Genomic DNA, 21,998 nt, shown 5'->3' on the forward strand with positions numbered 1-21,998 from the left:
ACTGGAAATGCAGAAGGGTAAGGAAGACGCTCCCAAGGCTCCCTTGCTTTCTAAGCTCCTGATGAAGCTCAGATGCAGCAAGATCCAATCTTAGTCTCAGTTTTGGCCAATGGCTTGTATCTAATGGGATTATCTATACAAAATCTATAATGATTTTTTAATACCTCCATGGATTAACAATGTTTCATTAGCATTAATTCATCATGCCATCAGTCACTTACCAAAGATCTGCCATTGGTAAAAGGTCTCTGTGCCTCAAGCAGCAACCTTGAGAGGTGTTGCAGCTCCAGAGGAGACTGCCACCATGCAGCCAGGCTGCCCAGCAAAGCAAGCTCAAAGGCTTGCTTAGGCTGTCATATTTGTGGAATAAAGGAATTGAACTATAGACAGATTTTATCTGATGGAGGAGGTATGCATGACATTCATTTTACCCACAACTTTCCATTTTTTTCTTGATAAATGAGTCTTTGAACCCCACTATTCTTGTGTTTACCTCTTTTGGAGTCTCTGCCAAACCACTGTTAGTTTGGTTAAGGGGTAAAGTGGGTTGGTCACAGCAAACTACAGCACAACAAGGAACTCACCAACACTGCTTTTTACTGATTGCTCAGAAAAAGAGGATGGAGCTTTGAGTGGAGAGATTGCATGTGACCTGTTCTTATGGAGCTGGAGGTCAGAACACATCACTCAACAGTGCCAGGATCCCTGTGGATCACAGATAATGAATTTTTACTTGGCTGCAACTCCAAAAAGCACAGCAACAGGTGTTGCTTCCAGCACAGCTCAAGGCAACTTGATAAAAAATCCTACATGATGAAGTGTCCCTAAGGGTATACCTAAGGACACCCCTAAGGATAAATAATCTGTACTGAATCTCATTGTACTCTGAATGGACTGAGGTGACTACACAGCCTTTGCTCTTTTATGTTTTACCAGCTGGTGTGTGTGAAAAAGCTCGCATGGATGGACCGAGGAAGGAGTGAGATGGCTAAAAATGGCACAAGTACCTCAATTGAAGACCCAAAAGTGCAGGACACAAAGCTGGTTACAAATGAAAAAAAGCCAAAATTGGGTGTAGGAAATACCCTCTGACTGTCTTTTTACATTGACAACAGGCTGCAGGCAGCATCGAACCATGCAACAGCTCACGTTGGATGTACTTGCTGGTATTGTTGCAGAAGGTATGAGCTACTAGAAGGCACTGGCTCCTGGATTCACAACACCATGAGAGGTTTCAAGTGATATTTTAAACAGTCCCCAGCCATCATGCTGGAGAACAGACCGTATTGCACCACAGATGCACAAAAATGTGAATGCATTGTATTTGTTATTGCTCTAACTTACTTGCTTTTGCACACATGGGCAGGGAACTGACTTTGGTTGATGAGCATGGAGAACACAAAGGATGCAAAACTGTCGGAAGGAAAATGTGCTCAGTTCGTGCAGTTTAAATCTAATAAGGGTGGATCTAAGTGGTTCATTGATTTACTATTGACACATAATTAACTGACAAACCATCCAGGATCAGTATCAGCAATCCAACAGAAAAAACCACAATGCCAGATGCAAAGCATTAATAGACACCTACAATTTTTGAAACACCTTTATGTAACTAATCCCCAAAATCTTTAACCCTCACATAAGCACACATTCACATGATTACTTATGCAACCTCCTATCTCCCACTCCTGCCACAGAATGAGGAGACTGCCAGAGAACATCCCCTTTGCTGGGATCAGAGTGAAGCCCAAAAGGCCTAATAAAACTGTTTAGAGACAGAGTCTTAAGTCTTTAAACATCAAAGATATTTATTTGCGGATCAGGGGAACTCCCAGCTCCTGCTGGACAGAGAGTTCTGGGGGTCAGGGGGGTAGGGTATTTATACAGCCTTACATGCATATTCATAAGATTATGACAGGTAATTATAATATTCATAACAGGTGGAGTCTGGGCGGAACCAGGTGGAGTCTGGGCGGGGTCTGGGCGGAGCCGTCCTCTCGGGGATATGTCCCCCTTAGGGTTAAACTTCTATCTCCCTTGATTCCAGGTGGCTTCATGTTGTTATATGGATATCGGACCCCAGCCATAACTTTTCTCTTATCTGCTGGTTGTGGCATCTTTATGTTCTCCTTGTGCAGATGTTCACATGCTTTTGGGGCCAAGCTGGCACCTCCCTGGCCTTGGTGGTGCCTTGTTCTAAAAACGAGACTTACACTCCCAATTATTTCCCAGACAGAAAGCTAGCTTCGTTAGGCCTTGTTTTGCTTTTCACTGTAACAGTGGAAAATTGTTTTGCTTCTAACTGAAACAGTGGAAAATTACGAGTTTGGACTGCTTCGCCTGGTCCTTTCTCGGTTTAGCCTTGAATTGTACCGGTTATGATCACAAGTTCTAATTCTACATTAGGTAAATTCACACAAACAACTTGGCCTGCTCTCCTTTTCCCACAGGAATTGATCTGTTAAGATCCTTCTCTGTTTCAAGAGGTTCTCCTCTTCTCACCGACTGCCTGCTGGAGATGTAGGTTCATGTGTATCCACACCATTTCCTGCAGTCTGCTAACCCACAGACCGGTGAGAAAGCACAAAGTCACTTGTGCAAAACTGACATTTTGGGTGTCTGCATATTGCACCCATTACTGCCAGGAAGGCAGGCACCCACAGCATCCATCGGGGAGGTTGCTCTATGACAGACAGCGATTGCAGAGTTGCAGGGCAACAGTTAAACCGGATTTTGACTCCCACTTCCTTCCCACTTCTCTCTTCTCTGCTTCCTCTAAACTTTGTTTTCAGACTGATTCTTCTCTTTTTTTAAAAAAAAGCCTTTTGCCTATTTCTTCCTTACTGTTAAGATGGTGATCATCTTCTGTAATAATAGTGGGTTTGGGGTCAATGCCCTCTCAGATAGATTTGGGTATTCAGGTCCCACAGCCTTTTAGATTTACATGCCTATATTATCAGTTGTTGCTATCCAGACTATTTGACCAAGATGAGTGTTGTGCAAGCACCCTCATGTGAATTTGTCATGGTGTGTGTACAGGGTGTAAAGCAGGGACACAGCAATTGACTTGCTTTTCATCATCACAAACCAAACTAATATTCCCAGCAAGTCAGCTGGTGACCTCAGCATGTTTAGGAGATTAACAGCTCTGTCCCACTTTGGGATAAAGAGTCTGAAAGTGGCAGCTGTAGCCAAATTCTATGCTGACCTGCACAGAAATTCCTTATTAGTCCTAGTGCCAGGTGTCTGGGGCCAGTGATGGGAGAGGTTACCTTCCCAGTGGAAGGCCCTACAACAATTGTGAATATCTTTTATTTCCAAAATGGCAGGAATTCTTTCCCTTTGCTGCTCCATAAACACCAGCAGCATGCTTGGGAAGAGCATGTATTAATGACCTCAACCTTCCTGGCCATCTTCCTACAGTTCTGTAAATGAAGATTCTCAGCTGTTGTCTACCTGCTTCATGAGTGACCCTTGTTTTTTTCACTTTACACGTATGTATGTCTGATCAGCTAGCTGGGAAAACAAGGTGACATGTACAGGCTCATATGAGTCTATATATACAAGAGTCTATATATATACAATATGTGTATAATGTCTATATACAAGCATGGCATGGATACAGATGAGATCATCAGGACCTAAACAAAGGAAAATATTGCAGTTACAGGGTGTCTTGCAAGACTCAAGGTTTCAGGAAAAGACACAGAATGCAACTTCCCTCAGAGGTTACTCAGCATCTGAGAAACTTAAAGACAGAAGCTGGAAGGTAAAACTTCATCAACTTTTCTGCAAAATTATACCACACAATCAATTGGTTACAGCTCATATTTAAGAGGTGGAAACACAGTAAAACAGTGTTTGGAGCAATGAAAGTTTCTGGATTTAGAAGAAACCAGCCATCTGAGGCAGAATGGAGAATGCATGAGAAGGTTCCAAGCTCTAAAAAGACCCAGAAGTTTGCTCACATTTAGAAATGGACATGTTGGACCACATTAAGTCATTTTCAGGGGTGGATGGCAGTTTTTCCCTCACCTTGAACCCCTGGGGAGTCCTACTTTCCAATTTTCTTGAATTCAGAAGGATTTGAAGGAAATGACTTGCCTGCAACAGTCAAAAGAAGGCAAGCAGTCTGGAAGGGAACACTGACAAAGTGAAGGGCAAAAACACAGAGAAAGTGTTATCAGCTGTGACAATACAGGAATAATAAATACCACAGGAAGTTGTCTGCTTGCTTTGCACTTCCAAGGACTGAAGATCAGCTCCACTGTTCTAAACCCCAGCAGTGTGTATGGAGAGTGCAGATAACAGAGGCAATCAGCAGGCTTAGCAGTTTATGCTGCAGTTTCCAAGTTTTGTTTTCAGCACCAAGTACAAGCAACCCAAGAGGTTTCTGGAGTGCCTTTATTATAAATTCCTGACACAGGTTATGGAGGACTTGATGAGGAGATTGCTCTGTTGGATCTCCTCCTTACAAATAAAGTAATGGTTTGGGATGTAAAGGCAAGTGGCAGGCTTGGTTCTTGTGACTATGAGATTTTGGAGTTCAGAATCTAGTGAGGAAGGAGCAGGTTAAAACCCTGGATCACTGCCAGAGTCTTCAGGAGAGTAGAAACTTCCTGATTCGAGGATCTGCTTAAAAGGGTTCCATGGGTAGACTCTCGCTTTCCTGGTTTGCTCTTGTGTTGATCATCACCATTTATGAGCCCAACCCTGTGCTGGCATCCTTGCTTTCATCCTAGGACATCTGTCCAGACAATATGTAGGAGCAGGGTTTTTGAAATTATCTCCAATCCATCATGCAACACATCCAGTGTTGCACTGGGGAGTGATAGCAGGACACAGGGTGAATGCTACCAAGAAGACAGAGATGGAATACTGCCTGTTTTCTGGGAAGTTACCCAAGACATGAGGGCAATGCTGGGTTGTTCTCCACAGGTTGTTACCCAGGCAGCTGAGTCCAGCATCCATTTGGACACATGGTCTATGTGGTCTATGGGGAAAGAAAGAACCTCGTGGCAAAGCCAGTGTCAGGCAGCTTTCACAGGCTACCATAACTGAGAGAAGTTTCCTACACCCTGAAAAGGCAAATGGAACATCTTTTGGAGCATCTTTCACATGAGGAGAGGCTAAGCAAGTTAGAGTAGTTTGGCCTGGAGAAAAGAATATTAGTGATCACCAATTGCCTGACCAAATCACTTCCACTCAATAGTCCCATCCAGCAGAGTGAAGATACAGGCTCCAGCATTCAGACTCATTTCAAAAATTCTCTCTGTTCTTGTCAGGTCACTGCTGGTATCCCAGTTTAATTCAGGATGAGGTTTCCTCCACCCAAGAGTTAATGCTACAGCTTCAGAAATAAGAAGACAATGACTCATTCCCGTGGAAGATGGTTCCAGATCTGGTGTACTTCTGCCTTCCAGTGGGTTACAACACATGCTTCATTTATGTTAGCCAGTTCCCCAGGCCCCCAGGATGGAGATGTTACCCTCAAGTATGGCCTTCTCAGACATTTCAAGGAAAGGTCAGGTCCAGCACATGGGGGTGTGGGGCTCAAAGAGACATGGAGAGGAACTTTTCCAGTTGATTATTCATTCAGAAAGCCCTGGATGGATCACCCCTGTCCTCCTGCTCCATGAATCCTACTTGCATCAGCTGCATGGGGAAACTTTCCTTCTTCCTATAGCCAAGACAACAGGGCCATATTCAGAGCTGGCAGGCACTGCTGCTCACTGCAGCTCACCCCAGGCACTCCACACCCAGCAGAGGGAACCTCTGGTCAGCTCTGTCATTCAAGGGCTGTACACTTCCAGCTAGTTTTACACTTGCAGGCTTAAGCTTCCCTTAGTTTGTCTGGCTCCATTCTGTAGGAGGGGAGAAAGGAAATCTGCTCCTTGTTATATTTGCATGCTAAGAATTATCACAGGCTGAGGGCTAAGGGGAATTTCTGCACAGCAGAAACCAGGAATGTTGCTGAAGACTCCATAGGTCCCCTCTAGGCAGACCTGAGCCCAGGACCCCAGAATGGCACAGGGAACAGCACCACAGAAGATACTTTCTAGCTTGCAGATAAATGGGTCCTCACTTGCAGAGCCAGGAGGGAGTAAGGTCACACACCACTCTTCTTGAAAAGACAGCATGTTGGGTCAGGCAGGATCAGGGTTTGTAAGAGCTCATCTGTGCCATATTTCAGGAAAGAAAGCCTCACCCAGGAGACCTGTGCAGGAGGAAATCTCAAGGAAGGTAGAGAGCCTAATAGTGAAGTGACAGCACGAAATTGGATCACCAAGGTGGACAGCTGCAGGGTTTCTTTTGCTCCCTATGCAGTTTTTCAGGGTCAGTTCAAGAGGAGAGAAAGCACAGACTAAAGCATGTCTGTAAGGAAACCATTGCCACTAATGCCAAAAAAAGAAAAAAAAATAAAAATCCTTGAGGAAGAAAAGTCAATAACCAGTCATGGAATGGTCACACCCAGTCCAAAGAATGATTATTGTCCTTTGAAAGCCTTGAGAGGGAGTAGTCACACTCTGGCAATGCTTACACCCATGCCCATCAATACTTACGTGCTCTGGTCACCCCAGTTGGTGGCACATCAGACACAAAAGACTCTTGGGTCCCACTCCAGTTGCTGGCCTTGAGACCCTCATTCTCTCACTCCCATTCCTTGTACCAAAGGTGCCTGGAAACTAAAGAACCACAGCTGGACCACAGCCCCCAGCACATCGACTCTCACTTGTTTCCTTCTCTCCAGTTACTGGTGTTGTCCCAAAAACCCTGGTGGGATCATTCACCCAGTGTGTGCAACCATACCACAGAGTTAAGGGACTCCTTGTTCAATCCCTTCTTGTGCACAGGGAGAGGTGCTAGGTGGTAATTCCACAAAGCTACCACACCTAACACTGAAAGGCTACAAAATTTATAATTGTCATACTCAGTCCATGAACACATGCAATACTTAAAATCTTTTACTGGTACTCACCATCCAACACTTTCATACTAATGGTTAACATTTTCTCCATCTTGATTTAAAATTATGATGCATTTTCATTTTACTGAGCAAACTTGGTGGGTAAGGGTCTTCAAGCGGAGGTGAGTATCTTAAATTCTGGAGGTGTAGTTTTCATATTATAATTAGCAAAATTCACTCTAGGGACACAATTATGGCTGACCTAAACAGTTCTACATGGTTCCTTGGGCTGATTGCCCATCTTAATTCAAAGTTCCTGTTTTCTGATGTCTAATTGTTGCCTTATCTTATTGGTTAGCCTCAAATTAATTGCTCTTAAGCAGTCAAGCAATAAACTATAAATTGCTTATTTAAACCGATATAATTTTGATTAAATCCTTTAAAGACTGCAACATATTTGGCACCATGCATACAGGGATCAATATGACCCCTGGTCCGACTTGCCAGTGACACTTAGACAAACAGTGAAGCCTGTCACCAAGGAAAAGAGGCAGAAATGAAGTTAGATGAGAAGACAGGATGGACTGCGGTGATCAGGCAGAGGATATGGTCAGACAAGTATCCTGAGCAGCAACCTGTTCACATGTGACTGGTCCCTTCCATCTCCTCTTCCCACACTTCCTCCCCAGAACAGTCTTCAGCCTGGAGAGGAGAAGGCTCTGAGGAGACCTTATTGTAGCCTTCCGGTATCTGAAGGAGGCCACAGGAGAGCTGGTGAGGGACTGTATAGGATGCCAGGTAGTGATAGAACTAGGGGGATGTGTTCAAACTGGAGGAGGGGAGATTTAGATTGGAAGTTAGGAAGAAGTTCTTCCCCATGGGGGTGGTGAGACACTGGAACAGGTTGCCCAGAGAGGTGGTGGAAGCCCCATCCCTGGAAGTTTTTAAGGCCAGGCTGGACAGGGCTCTGAGCAACCTGATCTGGCGGGAGGTGTCCCTGCCCATGGCGGGGGGGTTGGAACTAGATGATCTTGAAGGTCCTTTTCTTATTTTCAGATAGCATTCATACATATTGTGCAAACAATGCCCATGTATTTGTGGCATCAGGAAGATTTATTAGCATGATTAGTGATGAAAATGCTAAATGAAATTTGTGCCTCATACTATTCTTCATGCTCTGCTGGGACATTATGAAGAAACATTTCTAACACCATGTATGTAACTGCTGAATCCCAGATATGATAACAGAAAGGCATCATTTTGTATATAGACAGATAGGAATGATCAAAAAGCCTTTATTAAAGACATCACAAAATAACAGAGCCAAAGAAAAGATTCTACAGAAGCATTAAATATCAGTGTCAGAAGTATCCAATTGGGAATATCGCCTACTGTAGAAAAGAGAAGTTCAATTTTCTAGGATAATTAAAACTAGCTTTGTGAAAATTTTTCAGACAACAGGGTTGAAGAGATAATCATGCACTGTTAGGCTTTAATTCCTGAGAATCAAATCATAAAATACTTAGCTCTTTCTCAGATTAGGGTCTCTAAAATAGAATCAGAGTTGTAGGACATTGCCAGAAGAAAAAAATAGTTGCATTTGCTTATTTGGCTTCAAAATGAGGAATAAATATTGTCAAGTTCAGGTTGTTTGAAGGATTTGGGGGATTCTTCTGGATAACATATTCTACTGAATGTACATGTAACTATTTTTAGTATTATTAGTGCAGGTCACTTCATTGACTTTGGATCATTCACAGGTTTGACTAACATTTATGTGGGCACAGTGAAAAGAAATGACTGATCCTTGCAACCTTTATTTCCCAGCTCTTTTGCTGAAGCCTGCCCAGCTATGGCCCGTGAGATCTGGAGGAGCTGCAGAAAGCCTCTGACTGTCCCTGCTGTACCCTGTGGTGTGTGACAGTGGCCTTATCATCGAGATCAAGAATTCTGTAACATTCGGTAAAACGAGAAATCACAGCCACAAGACAAGGGATTGCTTTGTCCAGGATCTGAAAATACACCATTAAAATTGGTTTCTGCTATAGCCCATACATAAATATAGGGGAAATTTAAGTTCAGCATTTAAGAAAGGTTGATCGATCTGATTATTGAGATTGGAGATCAAACTAGACCACTGTGAGTGTTCTGTTGCTACTTTCCTACCAAGACATTCCAGCCTGTGAGGTGAGGCACCTACTATCTTAAAACCAAAGGTAGAGTGAGTTGCCACAATTTTACATTCACTAGATGTCTGCAGATTTACTCTAGCTGTGTATCAAGGTGGTAATGTCAGTATCTGGAGAATGTTTTGCTTCTAACATGAGCTAAAACTGCAGTTTCTTCCTACACAGATGCCAACGCTGAAAGCAGAGCATGCAGACGAGCACTTTGAAAACATTAAACAAAGCTCAAGGCCTTTCCTGTGCTAACAAAGTCTTCCTTTGAATGATGGTTCTCATTTCTTGTTGCTGTAGACATAATTTCACCTTAGTTCTTCCATTTATTTCTAGGCTTATTATCTCCTAGTATGTCTCTATTTTTAAGGTGACTTGTTTCCCTTGTTCCTACTCGTCTAAGAATCTTAATTATCAAACTTTACCTAGGTGTAACAAGAGTAAGTTTGGAACAGAGAACCTTTCAGAGATAAGAAAACAGAGGAAGAAAAAAATGAGAAGCATTTCACACATACAAAGAAAAATACTTCCCCTTCTGTGGTTAAAACTTTTGGGAAAGGAAGTAAGGGGACCCTTACAACAAAGGCAACCTTAGGAGGGATGCAAGAACAAACTCTTCTATCACATGTGCAAAGTAGAGCTGCTTCTCATATTCATTATAATCCCATTCAGACACCATTTGAATCTGTTGTAGAGCACTGGCTCTATCACAGACAATGATATTTTCATGACTCAGGAGACATATTGTTTCATTGGATCATCTGACCAAGTGGGAAAAGAACCAGACAGCTGCTGGGAAAGGCTCTGCTTTATTGGCCACCCCCAGGCCTTAAAGAAAGGGGTCAGATTCTTCTTCACTAGACAAGAAAGGGTTTCTTGTTGGAGAACATGAATGCATGGACACCAATTGCTGTGCACAATCAGAATCATTTATTGTGTGATTTGCTACACTTACAAAGTATCCCGATATCTATTGATTGATTTATAGGTTACATCTAAAAGTGCTCTGTCTAGCACTCTTGTCAAAATAGTACATTTTCATATATAAACATGCACTAACATAAATCCTTATCTAACCCTTTCCCACCGAAGGCACCTGGTACCAAGACATAACATTCTCCAGGAGGCACATTCCTCAAGTGATTTACACCACCCTGCTCCCCTCAGGGTCAAGCAGTATCAGGCAGTCCACCAGGCACCTCTGTCCCACGCAGCATCTGCTCTTCTGCTGTTCTCCTACAGTTTCTGCTCACAGATTCATTTTTGAGTCATTATCATCTGGTACCTCATCAACATTTTGGTATTCAGAAAAGCTGTCAATGAAGGCTTCCCATCCAAAGGCCTCCTGAAGCTGTGGATCAGAAGAAAAGAGAAATAGCAAAAAATATATATATGGAAATTTAGAACTACTATACCTGTATTCATTACCAAATCTTTTACAAAACTTAGTTGCTGGTCTTTTTACAGATATTTTTCTTTCTTTTTTATAAGTGTCGTTACCCAACAAATTTAAATGCCTACTGAAAATAGCCCTTTAACACCACGAGACCTTTCAACAAGCCTATATTTCTAATATTCACATAAAACCCAAAATCAAGTATTTATACAAGTATTTTAAATCCTGAAAAGCCTTGCTCCACTTACAGGCTTTATCCTTACATTTTTTTTACACTTGTTACAATTGTTCAGAAAAAGATTGATACAAATATCAACCCACATCTGCATGCTTGTAAGTATGCATACATATAATATCTCTGCATGCTCATAATACATAAGAGTCTCTTCTCCCAGCACAAAAAAACAGGTTCCCTGCTTGGTGTTCCCACTTGATATTTGTACTGTAATTGATCCAGGGTGGAAACAATTGAAATATTGCATCAACAAAACTAAAAGAATGGATTATATTAAAAATAATAATTTAAAAAATTAAAAGGCAAGAGCAAAAGAAACCATTGTCAACAATCAGAAGTCATCTTTGGTAATTCCCAAAGGCTGTGATTTTACCATTACACCCCAAAATGGTACATTCCATAGACCAATGACCTTTACATTGTGCTGAGATCTCAAATGACTCAAAAGAAGCACATTTTTCGAGGACTGCTTCAAAAGCTTTTCCCTGCAGCCCTGGGTCTCATGCTGAAGTGTGCTGCTCAGAGGCTGATCATGTTGGTTTGTGGAATCCTATGAGCTGGCACACAAAGGCACTGCTGAAGAGTGGTAATCAACAGAGACAGAGAATCCAGGATAGAGTGAATTCCATCAAGTGGTTGCAGACAATGAGAAAAGGAAAAAAAAAGCAGCCCAGGATTAAAATGATCAGTTTTTAAATTGGTCCCAGGCTTAGTTTGCCTGCAGATTACCTGCAGGTATGTCTCCAGGGCAGTAAATCCTTCCCAGTCCTTCAGCTGTGCTCCATTTTCAATGTAATCTTCAATCTTCTTCTCTCTAAGTTCTGGCACAAGTGCATCGTGGACCTTTTCTCTTGGGATGCCCAACACAGTCTCTTTTACAGAGACAGACCAGAGATTACAGGTGGCTTCAGTGGTGTCAGGGGGACATTTAGGTTGCTGCTGATGGTGGCCCAGCTCATGAATGGCACCCCAGAGGCCACTGGCTTGGAGGGGCTGAACATCTCTGCAACTGACTGCAAGTGATGTGTGACTGAATGCATCCAAACTACAGGGAAGGTAAACAACAAACAATCTTAGCACTCTGTCAGGGAAAGCTCATGGAATGGAACACCACAGTAAGAAAAACACAACTAATTCTTCTTACATTAACTTATTCTTTGCATTGCTTGTCAGGAGTGGATGCTGCGCATGATGTGTTTCAACCCACCTCACTGAAGTATCAAATGCATCAACTACAAGCAAAAGTGTAATGTACCTACTGTCTGCTCTTCTGCTTTATTTCCACTCCTTGGCACTAAATACTGCAAAGAGCAAAAGAGGCCAAATTGCTTTTATCAGAGCTACAGTCATTGCAAATGACCATACTCCAAGCTAGAGAAGTAGATAGGAGGAAATCTAATTCTGTCCACAGAAGGACTTTCTGTTGACACCAGTGTTTTCTTATTTTCAGATCTGGTGAGGAAGATACTATTGCCAGGACAGTTTTTTTACATGTATAGCCAAATAAATATATGGTTTCTGTTACCCCAGCACCCTCCCTCAGATCTCCCTAGACATTCTGTAATCTAAGTTCTGGCTCTGGAGGAAATACCTCGTGACAAATAGCAGACACAAATAAAGTAGGAAAACAGATTATTTTCCCTAAAGCACTCCCAAAGAAGAAGCAGACTTTCATCCTGAAGACAGGGGACTAAAATGTTTCTTTGTGAAATTTTGTGTCATGGCTGAGTGAACCAAAAAGCCTTTAAAGGCCTTGAAAAGCCCCACTTGTGGATTCTACCTACACCTCCTGTTGTTGGCCCCAAGGGCCAAATTTTGCCTCAGCCCTGGGCCATCAGTCCCTGCCTGAGCTCTGCTGTAGCTGTTCCTGTCTCCAGCTCTGTCACAGCCACACCTGTGTTTGGCCATGGACCCTGTTGATCCAGACCCTGATTCCTCTGTTTTCCTCACTTGACTTCTGATGCACCTGCCTTGTAATCACTGGACTGACCCTGGCTACCATCAATGGACCAGATCCTGACTTGTGGGGTGAGTTCCTTGCTTAACCTCAGACCTGCCTCATCCCTGAAGACTTGTCTGGCAATCTGGACACTCAGCTGACTCCTGGATGTCGTGTCAGGTCTACCCTGCCTGCGTCACTCAGATGTTGTGGAATGGTCCCCATCTGGCCAGTCAACTGCCCTGTTGCCCGTGCTACTGCATCTGGCTCCCCATCCCTCAGGGAGCAACTGGACTCTACTGTGCCCTGACAACATCTATTGTACCAGAGAGTTAAATGTGAACTGACATTTTTATTTATTTGTTTGTTTGTTTATTACTGTAAAGGCAGATTCTCATCAGTGTTTTCAGTTAAGCGGAAAAAATACTGAAAAATATTTCATGGTTCACTTCAGCTTTGGATAGAACTTGCTAATGATGGCCATAGTTTCTACTTCACCATAATTGTCAACAGTCCAGTTCCAGTTTGCTGTTTCTCATGATCAGTATGTTTGTAAACATCTTTTTTCAGAAAAGACAGACTTACCATACTCCTTAATATTTCTCATTAATTTCTCTGACAATAATAAGCAGTTTTAAAAATCATGTTTCAGTAGCTTTTCATAGGAATTTACTATCTTCTTTTTCTTTCAGTGTGAATTCTAGGCTCAATGGATTCTTCATGGTTTCTTACAGCTCCAGAATAGACCAGGGAGGATATACAGCCATTCGTATCTCTGAAGTGGTACTACCCTCCACTTATTTCAGTAAGTATGATACAAACTGGAAGAGTTTTAAATGTTGGGTTCAACCAGTGTGGCCTCTGGTGGTCATAGCTGTCTATCACATGGTATCTGTGCAGAGGGCTGGAATGTAAATCCAGAAGTCTCTGTTTCTGAATGCAGCTTCACTCAGAAAATGGCAGCTATGTAAACAGCAAGTGTTTCTCAGAGGAGCTGCTCCACTGATTTAAACTAACTCAGAAGATCTGATTCACAGCAGCTGTGAATAAAGCCTGTATGTGCTCAGGATCACGCTGGTTTTTAACACTCCTGTTTCTCTACAGCTCAGGGGAAGGGAGAGCTAGTGGCTTAAAGTTCACCTTCATCTGTACACATCCTGGGATTTTAAACTCTGGCATTTGGAAGTCCATTCTTCCTGTGCATCAGTAAAACTTACTGAAGAACAGCCATTTGTAACAGCACAAAATCTACTGATTGGCTTGGCTCATACACACACCATAATGTGTTTACTAGCTTTATGGAACTGATACAGCTAAACCAAAGCAGGGAAAGAAATGGATTTTGCTCTCTGACATGCACTGCCAGATGAACTACATTCACCTGTTCATGACAATTATGCTTTATGTCCCTAATATGAATTTTCAAACAGAGCTCCCACTAACGGTAAGAATAAATGAGAAAAACACAAAACCATAATATGCCCATGATCTCAGTTGAGCTTAAGGGGTTAGGAGTTACAAAAATTAGCAACTGACTTGTAATCTAAACACTATTTTTACAGAGTCACTAAGAGATTGTAGCACCTATGTATCATGGAATAGTTTGAGTTGGAAGGGGCCTTAAAGGACATCTAGCCCAACCTCCCTGCGAGGGGCAAGGGACATCTTCAACTAGATCAGGTTGCCCAAAGTGCCATCCAGTCTGACCTTGGATGTTTCCAGGAATGGAGCACCTACAACCTCTAGGCAATACGTTTCCAGTGTGTCACTAACCTGATCATAAAAAACTTCTTCCTTAGTCAGACTCTGCTCTCCTTTACTTTAAAACCATTACCCCTTGTCCCATCACTACAGGCTCCACTAAAAAAGTCTCTCTCCTTTTTTATGAGCCCACTATAAGTAATGAAAGAGGGGCTATTGTTCATTTTGGTTATATTTCACTAGTGATTACAAGTAGCTGGTTATTAATAACTGAAGTAAAAACTGCTTACACATGAGCCAGCCTCTCTTGAATTAGGCCTACTTGAGTAACAGCAGCTACCCCATGTGAATTAAGCTGCTTAGAGCTGTGGATTACTTGCAAGAGTGGTGGCCTGGAGAGCTAGCTAATGAACTTAGCAATTCAAGTGGTAGAAAACACCTCTAGTGTTGCAATCAAGTAGAGCTGAAAACACCTGCCAATCCTACTGAGAAAAGTGCAATATTTGAACAAAGACTAGTTGCAAATAATGGTTATATTTGAGCTTTAGGACATTCCCTACCACCAGGCTACAGACTGGAGTTACACTGGCCTAGTGAGTTGTTTTTAAGCAGCCTGTTTCTTAAATGTCAGGAAGCAAAGCATTGCTTACAGCAAACTTTTCCCCCAACCAATACCCTCTCTTCCCACTGATGTAGGTGATCCTATACCTGCAAACATCAGGGTCTTATTACACAGTAGGCTTCTTGTATGTCTATTACATGCCTTAATTTAAGTTTCAAGCTCTCATTTGACCTGCCTAAAACAGACAGCTCTGATTCCCTCGCTTCTGTTGCAGTTAGCAACAGAACTCACTCCCACAGTAGTAAGAATAACATGACAGTATACATGCCATTTGGTGGCAAGCTTGTCTCCATCAACTGTGGCTTTCCCTGGGATAGCCTCAGATTTAGCAGCAGAATGTGTTACTTTGGTGTACAAACTCTTGACATGCACAGAAGATTCTTACTCTCACAGAGGTGGGATTCATCTGAAGATCTGCCTGAATTTGTGACAATATTTCTCTGCCTTTCTATTACCCTTACAAATATTGATCACAGATAAAGACAAAATGTTGTTGTTAATATACTTGCCATGAGATAGTTGGACATCCACATGGTTGGAAAAGTTGCTGGGATGGCTTCCAGTCTGGCTATTGCATTCATCATCTTGTTCAGACTCTCTGGATTGTCCATGTGGTGTACATCATCAGCTGGTACTGTCAGGATGATGTTTGCTGTGGCCAACTGGGCCCAGGGGGCTGGGTGCTGATGAATGGTTTCCTCTAATTCAGCATTCAGGTGAAAAATGGTAGCTAATTTTAAAAGAAGTTTTAAGTGTGAAGAGAGAGCAGAATCACCATAGCTAAATCTCTCTGCATACCCTCAGAAACAATAAGTTAATCTAGATGTAAATGGGTTTTACTGAGTTAGAGGGAAATTCTGAGATTCTGCTGAAGGGTCCAGTCATCTTTGGTGGCTCCATATCCACTGTACCTGCAAGGGTTTGACGATATTCACTTTTTAGTACCAAGACACTATAAAGGTGTCTCAGACATGCTCATACTGGGAATGTGGATAGAGATAAATTCCTAAATGAAAGTCCTATCAATATATGAGAAATACGAGGCTTCACACAAAGGCTTTCCTGGGCATTACCTACACTGAGGTTTTCTCCATCCAGGACCACAGAAAAACCCTAGGAAACTATAGACAAGCCATCAGTACAGAAATACCTCTTTACTCACCTGCCTCTATGGTTAGGTTTTGGGTCCACTTACAAAACTGGAAGAATGGAGCCCACACAGCTTCTTTAATTGTGACTGATATTTGGCCTAATGCGCTCTCCTTTGGCACTATGATATATATGAGGCCACTCCACAGACTAGAGACTTCCATGGTAATTTTTTCAACTTTGAATTTCTTTACCACCAAGGGAGGCCACTTCAGTTCCTCAGCATAGCTGAGGTCAGCTGTGTGACAGCCAACCTGTACCTGGTGGGGAACAAGAGTCACTGAAAGACACTGCAACTCAGAAAGGCTCTGGTAACTTCACTCCCAACACAGTGTGTTCTGTAGGTACCACAGGTGAAAAGATGCACGTGTCTCAGCAGGAAAAAGCAACAGTACAACACCATATGGAACATTATTCTTCATTTCAACACAGGCATCAATCAGATGAAAGCAGCATCCAAGTATTCAAGGGTAGATGTAAGCCCCATGAAGAAGAAAATGAAAATGCTAGATCAGCTGGCAAAGGAAAATAGAATTCTCTTTTTGCACCTCTTTTTCAAAGAAGGGATTTCACTGATTTTGAAGAAATTTCAAAGTTGGTTGGCCCCACATCACAGCTACCATAGCTGTGCTGCTATAAATGGGTAGTGTTAAGGTGAAATGCAGAGGATGAACTACGAAGCAAGTGAGGAAAAAGGAAGGGCTTTGGGGGAAGGCTTGAGCTTCTCCACAGCATTTCTGAGGAACTGGGAAAACTTGGAGTCCTTCAAGATTCCCTCGTGGGAAACAACCCCCATTCAGCACTTCCCATAACAAGATGCTGCAATTAGCACTTGCCCATTGGTGCTCACCAGCACTGGGAAGGCTTCCTCTCCAATGAGCATCAACTCACAGGGATAATAGTTTGTTGTGAATTCAAATGAATTAACATCTTGCACCAGAGAAGCATACGCTGCTGCAGAATCCATCTGATATACCTGCTGCTAAAGAGTACAGAAAGAAAAAGAAGGGGAAGCATCTTTTAAATTAGAAGCCATGTTTGAAGCCAAGATTCAAAATTAGAAGCCAAGATACGAGCTATTGAGATACATACCAGTCATGCTGTTCTACAGAGCCCTGAGGGTGCTCTATCCCTGAGTGATGCGCAAATATGTATCCCAGCAGCAAGGTGAACCAGGAAAACAGCAGGAACAAGGAAGCTTTGTGTAACTATTAGTTACACAATAACCCCAAGAGGACATGTTAGGAAATGTATGTTTAAGATATAATTACACTTAAGCCTTTTTATATTATTTGGCCTGTAGGTGTTTGAACTCCCTGGAGTTGTAGAAGAACAATCCAAATAATTTTTTAATTGGATAATTATATGTAGGCTTCAGATTACTAAGTCTAACCACGAGCTATTGTGTTTTCATGGCTCAATTTTAAGAGGAACTCTTGCATCTCAGGGAGGCAAAGGCCTCCAGTTAGCTCTAAAAATGTAGGGCTTAGCATCCATCCCACTGGCAGAGGTATAACCAGCAGCACTCATGTCATTGTACAGCTGTGTCAGCTGCATCCAAAGACAGTGGTACAAACTTAAACATAACGTACACAGTAAATAATTTGTTAGACTCATAAGTGCTTTGACAGGGTAATTACCTCAGTGAAGTGACCAGCTGATCTAAGCTCCCATTTCATGGGAGCTGAGAACACAGTCAAAATAGCCATCCCCTATAGTTTTCTGGTGGCAGTTTCAGCTGAATGTCAGGGCTTCTGAGTGCAACAAAAAGCCTTGATGGTTTTATGGGCCCATCTCACCTGAGGTCTCCACCCACACCGCCTGCCCATGGGCCCAGGGGCTCCCTTTCAACTTAACCCTGGACCTTCAGATGGGGTCAATGTGTCTGCCTCTGGGCCTTCCTCTGGCCCTGCCTCTTGGATGACTCTCAGATAATTGTTGTGGGCAGCTTTTCTCCAGGATGAGCACTGCAGGCATACACTGCAGCTCCACCTCCTGACCTGGCTTAGACTCTCTTTTGTTTTGCTCCTAACTGGACTCCCTGGATGCAGTGCTTACTGTTTGTTTAATAACTTGCACTCTCCCTTGTTCCATCTGACTGTGCAAAAATCTCTTTATCTGCAACTGGCTACTTTTCCTTCTTGCTTAGCCTTAGGCTATCACATATTAAGTCACTCTTAAGTATTTTTTATTCCACTCTTTCCCATGGAGCTTCCTGGACTCCTTGTGCCCCGTTGCTCTGCAGTGGAAATACAACTTCTGCTCAGCTCTGACACTAACCAATTGATATCTCATGGTTTGAAGAGCCAATTCCAGTCATTCATCCTCTCCAGCCATCATTCCCCATTCTCATAAACATTCAGCTTTCTGACTACTGGCATGCTCATCCATAAGGTTGAGTGGGAAGAGTACTCAGGTCCCCTAGACAGACACACATGGCACTGAACATCTGAGGAAAGTGGTCCAATAAACATAAGCTACTGCCATACTGCATAGCTCATTTTCTTTCATGCTAAGGTGATGATTTGTCTAACCTACCTCAGAGAGAAATACAGGACTGCAAATGGCCAGTCTTCTGTACTATTTTAGGGGATGAATTGCCCTCTGCATGTGCATGATTCTCTGCATTGGCCCTAAATGGAGCCTTGGGTGAACAGCTCAGATTGAGACAGCTAACATTTGGATGCATAAACCAACGAATCACAGGGAAATCAGAACCATATCTAAGCCAGTACAAAAATAAAAAGCTGTTGTAACAACACCTGGGTCACTTCTATTTAGGCATTTTTTATTGAATATACATGAAAGTAGGACCACACTCACAACGTGCAAGTCCACAACAATTTTTTATTTATTGCTGATAACACAAGGAATGGTTTGGGACTGGAATGCTAAGCTGGTTATTAGGCCAGCCCTGTGCATTCACTACTGTGGTACACTAGCCAAGCAATTACGAGTGAGGTAAGAGAAAGCTTAACTTCTGTGCTTCTTGGAAAAGGGGGGTCCTTTGTCTTGATGGACCTGTCTTCCTTCTCTCTGCTGTCTTCCTCCTCTCTGTCATGTCTGTGCTTATTTTTTTTAAGCTTTGATGAGTCCATGAGTTAAGCCACTACTGACTACAAGTCACCTCTTTGTTCCCACTCTCCAGTCCTGCGTGGCATGTATCTTGCTGTCAGGCTGGGGTAAGAACAACAGCTACAACTTACAATTGACTTCATGAAGCTGGGCATTGGGTCACAGTGATACAATACAGGAAGAAATCCACAGCATTTCAGTATCAGCTATCAGGCATTATGTAAGCCATATAAAAGCATTGTAAGGTCACTTTCATGATAGTAGGTGTGGAAGTTCTGCATATTTAGAGTGATTGAGGACTAGGGATTTTAGGGTAGCCAAAACCATAGTGAAAAATCTCATGTTACTGAGATTATAACAGAAGAATACAATATTGTGGAAGCTACTATTTGCTTGACAGACCCATACTCTATTGGTATTGTCCTTGAGGCCATCCTAATAACTGTAATTTCCATTTCGTCTGAGAAAGGCTCTGCAGGACCTGTATCTACTCAGAATGACATTCCTCCTGAGATGAAGAACACAGAACAAAGCTCATTCACTTAACAGTTCAGAAGATGGCTTAGATGGCTGCTGAGCTGCATCCAGGTTTCTGTTGAATTTCTGCTGAGGTTGTCCTCCACTGACAGAAGGAAGCTAAAGCGTAAAGCTAAGTGCCCAGTTGAGCTATCATGCAGTGCAGTGCCATAGCTAGTCTAAGAATCAAGGTTTACTCTCATGGTCTATAGGATCTCATTGGGTCCTGTTCCCAGCTGGGCAAAGAGGACAGTTCCACAGACAGTTCTTTCTTGATAGGCCAACCCCAGGCTGTAAAAAAAGGAGCAAGGTTCTTATTCACCTGCTGAGAAAACTTCTGTGCCCACAGGTTCATCTTAGAAGGGTTGTCTTTTGGAACAGTGGACATTTTCTGGTAGTCGGAGAAGAGATGGATGAAGGGATCCCAACCAAACCCTTCCTGCAACTGATGGAGAAGAACACAGTGTAAAAACAAAGAACTTCTCATTTCACTGGCACAATTGCTGTGCTACAAGCAGCAGAAAATTCCATAGGTTTCTGCAGTGTCTTTTAGAACTAGTGTAAGATTAGATAAAAACACCCAACTTTCACGCTTCAGCGCACAACTTCCTATACATTGGAGTGAAGAAAAATACACCTTGCCATTACACTGGCCTGCCAAAAGAGAGATGAAAGATGCATTGGGAGCAGCCAGAAATGTCAGCAACTTCTGCTGACTCGGGCAGAAGAAAGCTTCTTGTGCAGTGAAAAATTATGTAAGAGGACACTGATGGAAAACTGTAAGCAGTGGATACTTTGGCTATGAATAAGAACAGAAAGGATTCAGATAGAAAAAAAAATGTTGCATGAGTGAAATAAAGAGTAAAGAGGTAGAGAAAATATTTGTTGTTGCTCAAGATGAGATTAATAGGAAGATCTGATTTGGAACAGCAGCATGACAGGCTGCAGAATGCCTATGAAATGTCCACAGTTCCTACCTACACCTCACTTTCTGATACTAAATAGATTAGACACCACATTGCATGCCACAAACCCTCCACAATGCTGGAACATCTAAGTAGGAGACAGCACTTCTACATTAGGTGAGCAAACAGGAAGATATTTACCTCTGATAATCCCCTACTGATATGGAAACTCCTGGTGCTGAGACTAGCTATGGACTAGGCAGTATCTTTTTTGTGAGAAGTTTGGAGAGCCATGAGGAGGCTCACTGAGAGGTGGGAAATTAATGGGTCTTGTGCCAGATCAAAATTAGTAAGACAGTTTATACTGGAGGAGGCTGAATACCATATTAGATTATGTCTGAACTGAAAAATGCAGGAGCATCTCCTTGAGCCTGAGTTCAAGTATCCAGCCCAAACAATTCCTTGTCACAACATGTCCACAGTGAAAACTGTCTGTTCCTTCCCACACTGCCAGTTTTCTATGGGAACAAACCATAGGTAGTTGTGGGGATGAACTGTTACACATTCTAGACAAGTTCTGGAACCAGCAGACTGGAGTACACTGCAAGTGCTTCTCTTTCCTAGTCTAGACAGAACTTGGGAGGTCTCTGACTTTAATCCAAAGGAAGTAGTGAAGAGGTGGAGACAGAATAGGAGTTTCATTGTTCCATTTAAATCTGTGAATCTCTTGGGCCAATTAACTGATTTTCTAATTGTTTATACTCTTTTTTAAAAGATCTGTGTTACAGGCTTTAGTGACCACTTTGAGATAACCACTCATTTGAGATAGTGACCACTTTGTTGAGATAAATAGGTATCCAGGCCAAACTCCGAGAGATGCTATGCTCCATTAGGCAATGGCAAGACCAGAGGACATGGAATTGTAAGAAACATACAGGAGTTGGACCTAAAAAGGCATGAAGAACAACGCTGAAGCCATCCTGGGTTGAAGGAATGTGAAAAGTGTCTAAATGGCAGCCAAATGTAAAGCTCTATGGAACGAGGAGTCCATTCCACAGAAAAAAAGCACCACACCATAGCTATAATAGGGACAGTATATCTAGACAGAACTGTATCTACTTTTTAATGTCACATTTATTCCAGCAGTCTCATCAGCAGCCAGACAGGAGATGGGAGATGCCAGCCTAAAGGGCATGGGTGAGGTGGTGGCCAAGCTGGTTGATGTAGTGTGGGAAAACTTCCCTGTTTGAAACTGTACCACTCCATAAAACTATTTTGATATTCATTCCACCAGGGAAAACAGAGATTGACTCTTCTGCTTGATGATTCAGGCACTGCTCTGAGATGTGGAAAAATCAGTACCAATACTCCTCCAA

The 21,998-nt window shown here is 42.6% G+C and overlaps 1 protein-coding gene across 13 annotated transcripts in view; it reads right to left on the reverse strand.

Moving 5' to 3' along the window:
* Positions 1-10,049: 10,049 nt before the first annotated feature.
* Positions 10,050-21,998, reverse strand: part of TCAF2 (TRPM8 channel associated factor 2) — a 28,733-nt gene continuing 16,784 nt past the window's right edge. For 11 of the 13 annotated variants that reach the window (XM_071762392.1, XM_071762441.1, XM_071762385.1 and 8 more), the window contains one exon: positions 18,954-20,162. In XM_071762392.1, the coding sequence (XP_071618493.1) occupies positions 19,917-20,162 (246 nt within the window). In that variant the 3' untranslated portion in view covers positions 18,954-19,916. Of the gene's footprint in view, positions 10,436-18,953; positions 20,163-21,998 lie in introns of those variants that run through there. The other 2 variants (XM_071762409.1, XM_071762417.1) reach the window with 2 other exon arrangements.

This window comes from Heliangelus exortis, chromosome 1, assembly GCF_036169615.1.
Source record: "Heliangelus exortis chromosome 1, bHelExo1.hap1, whole genome shotgun sequence".
In the NCBI taxonomy this organism is placed as follows: domain Eukaryota; kingdom Metazoa; phylum Chordata; class Aves; order Apodiformes; family Trochilidae; genus Heliangelus; species Heliangelus exortis.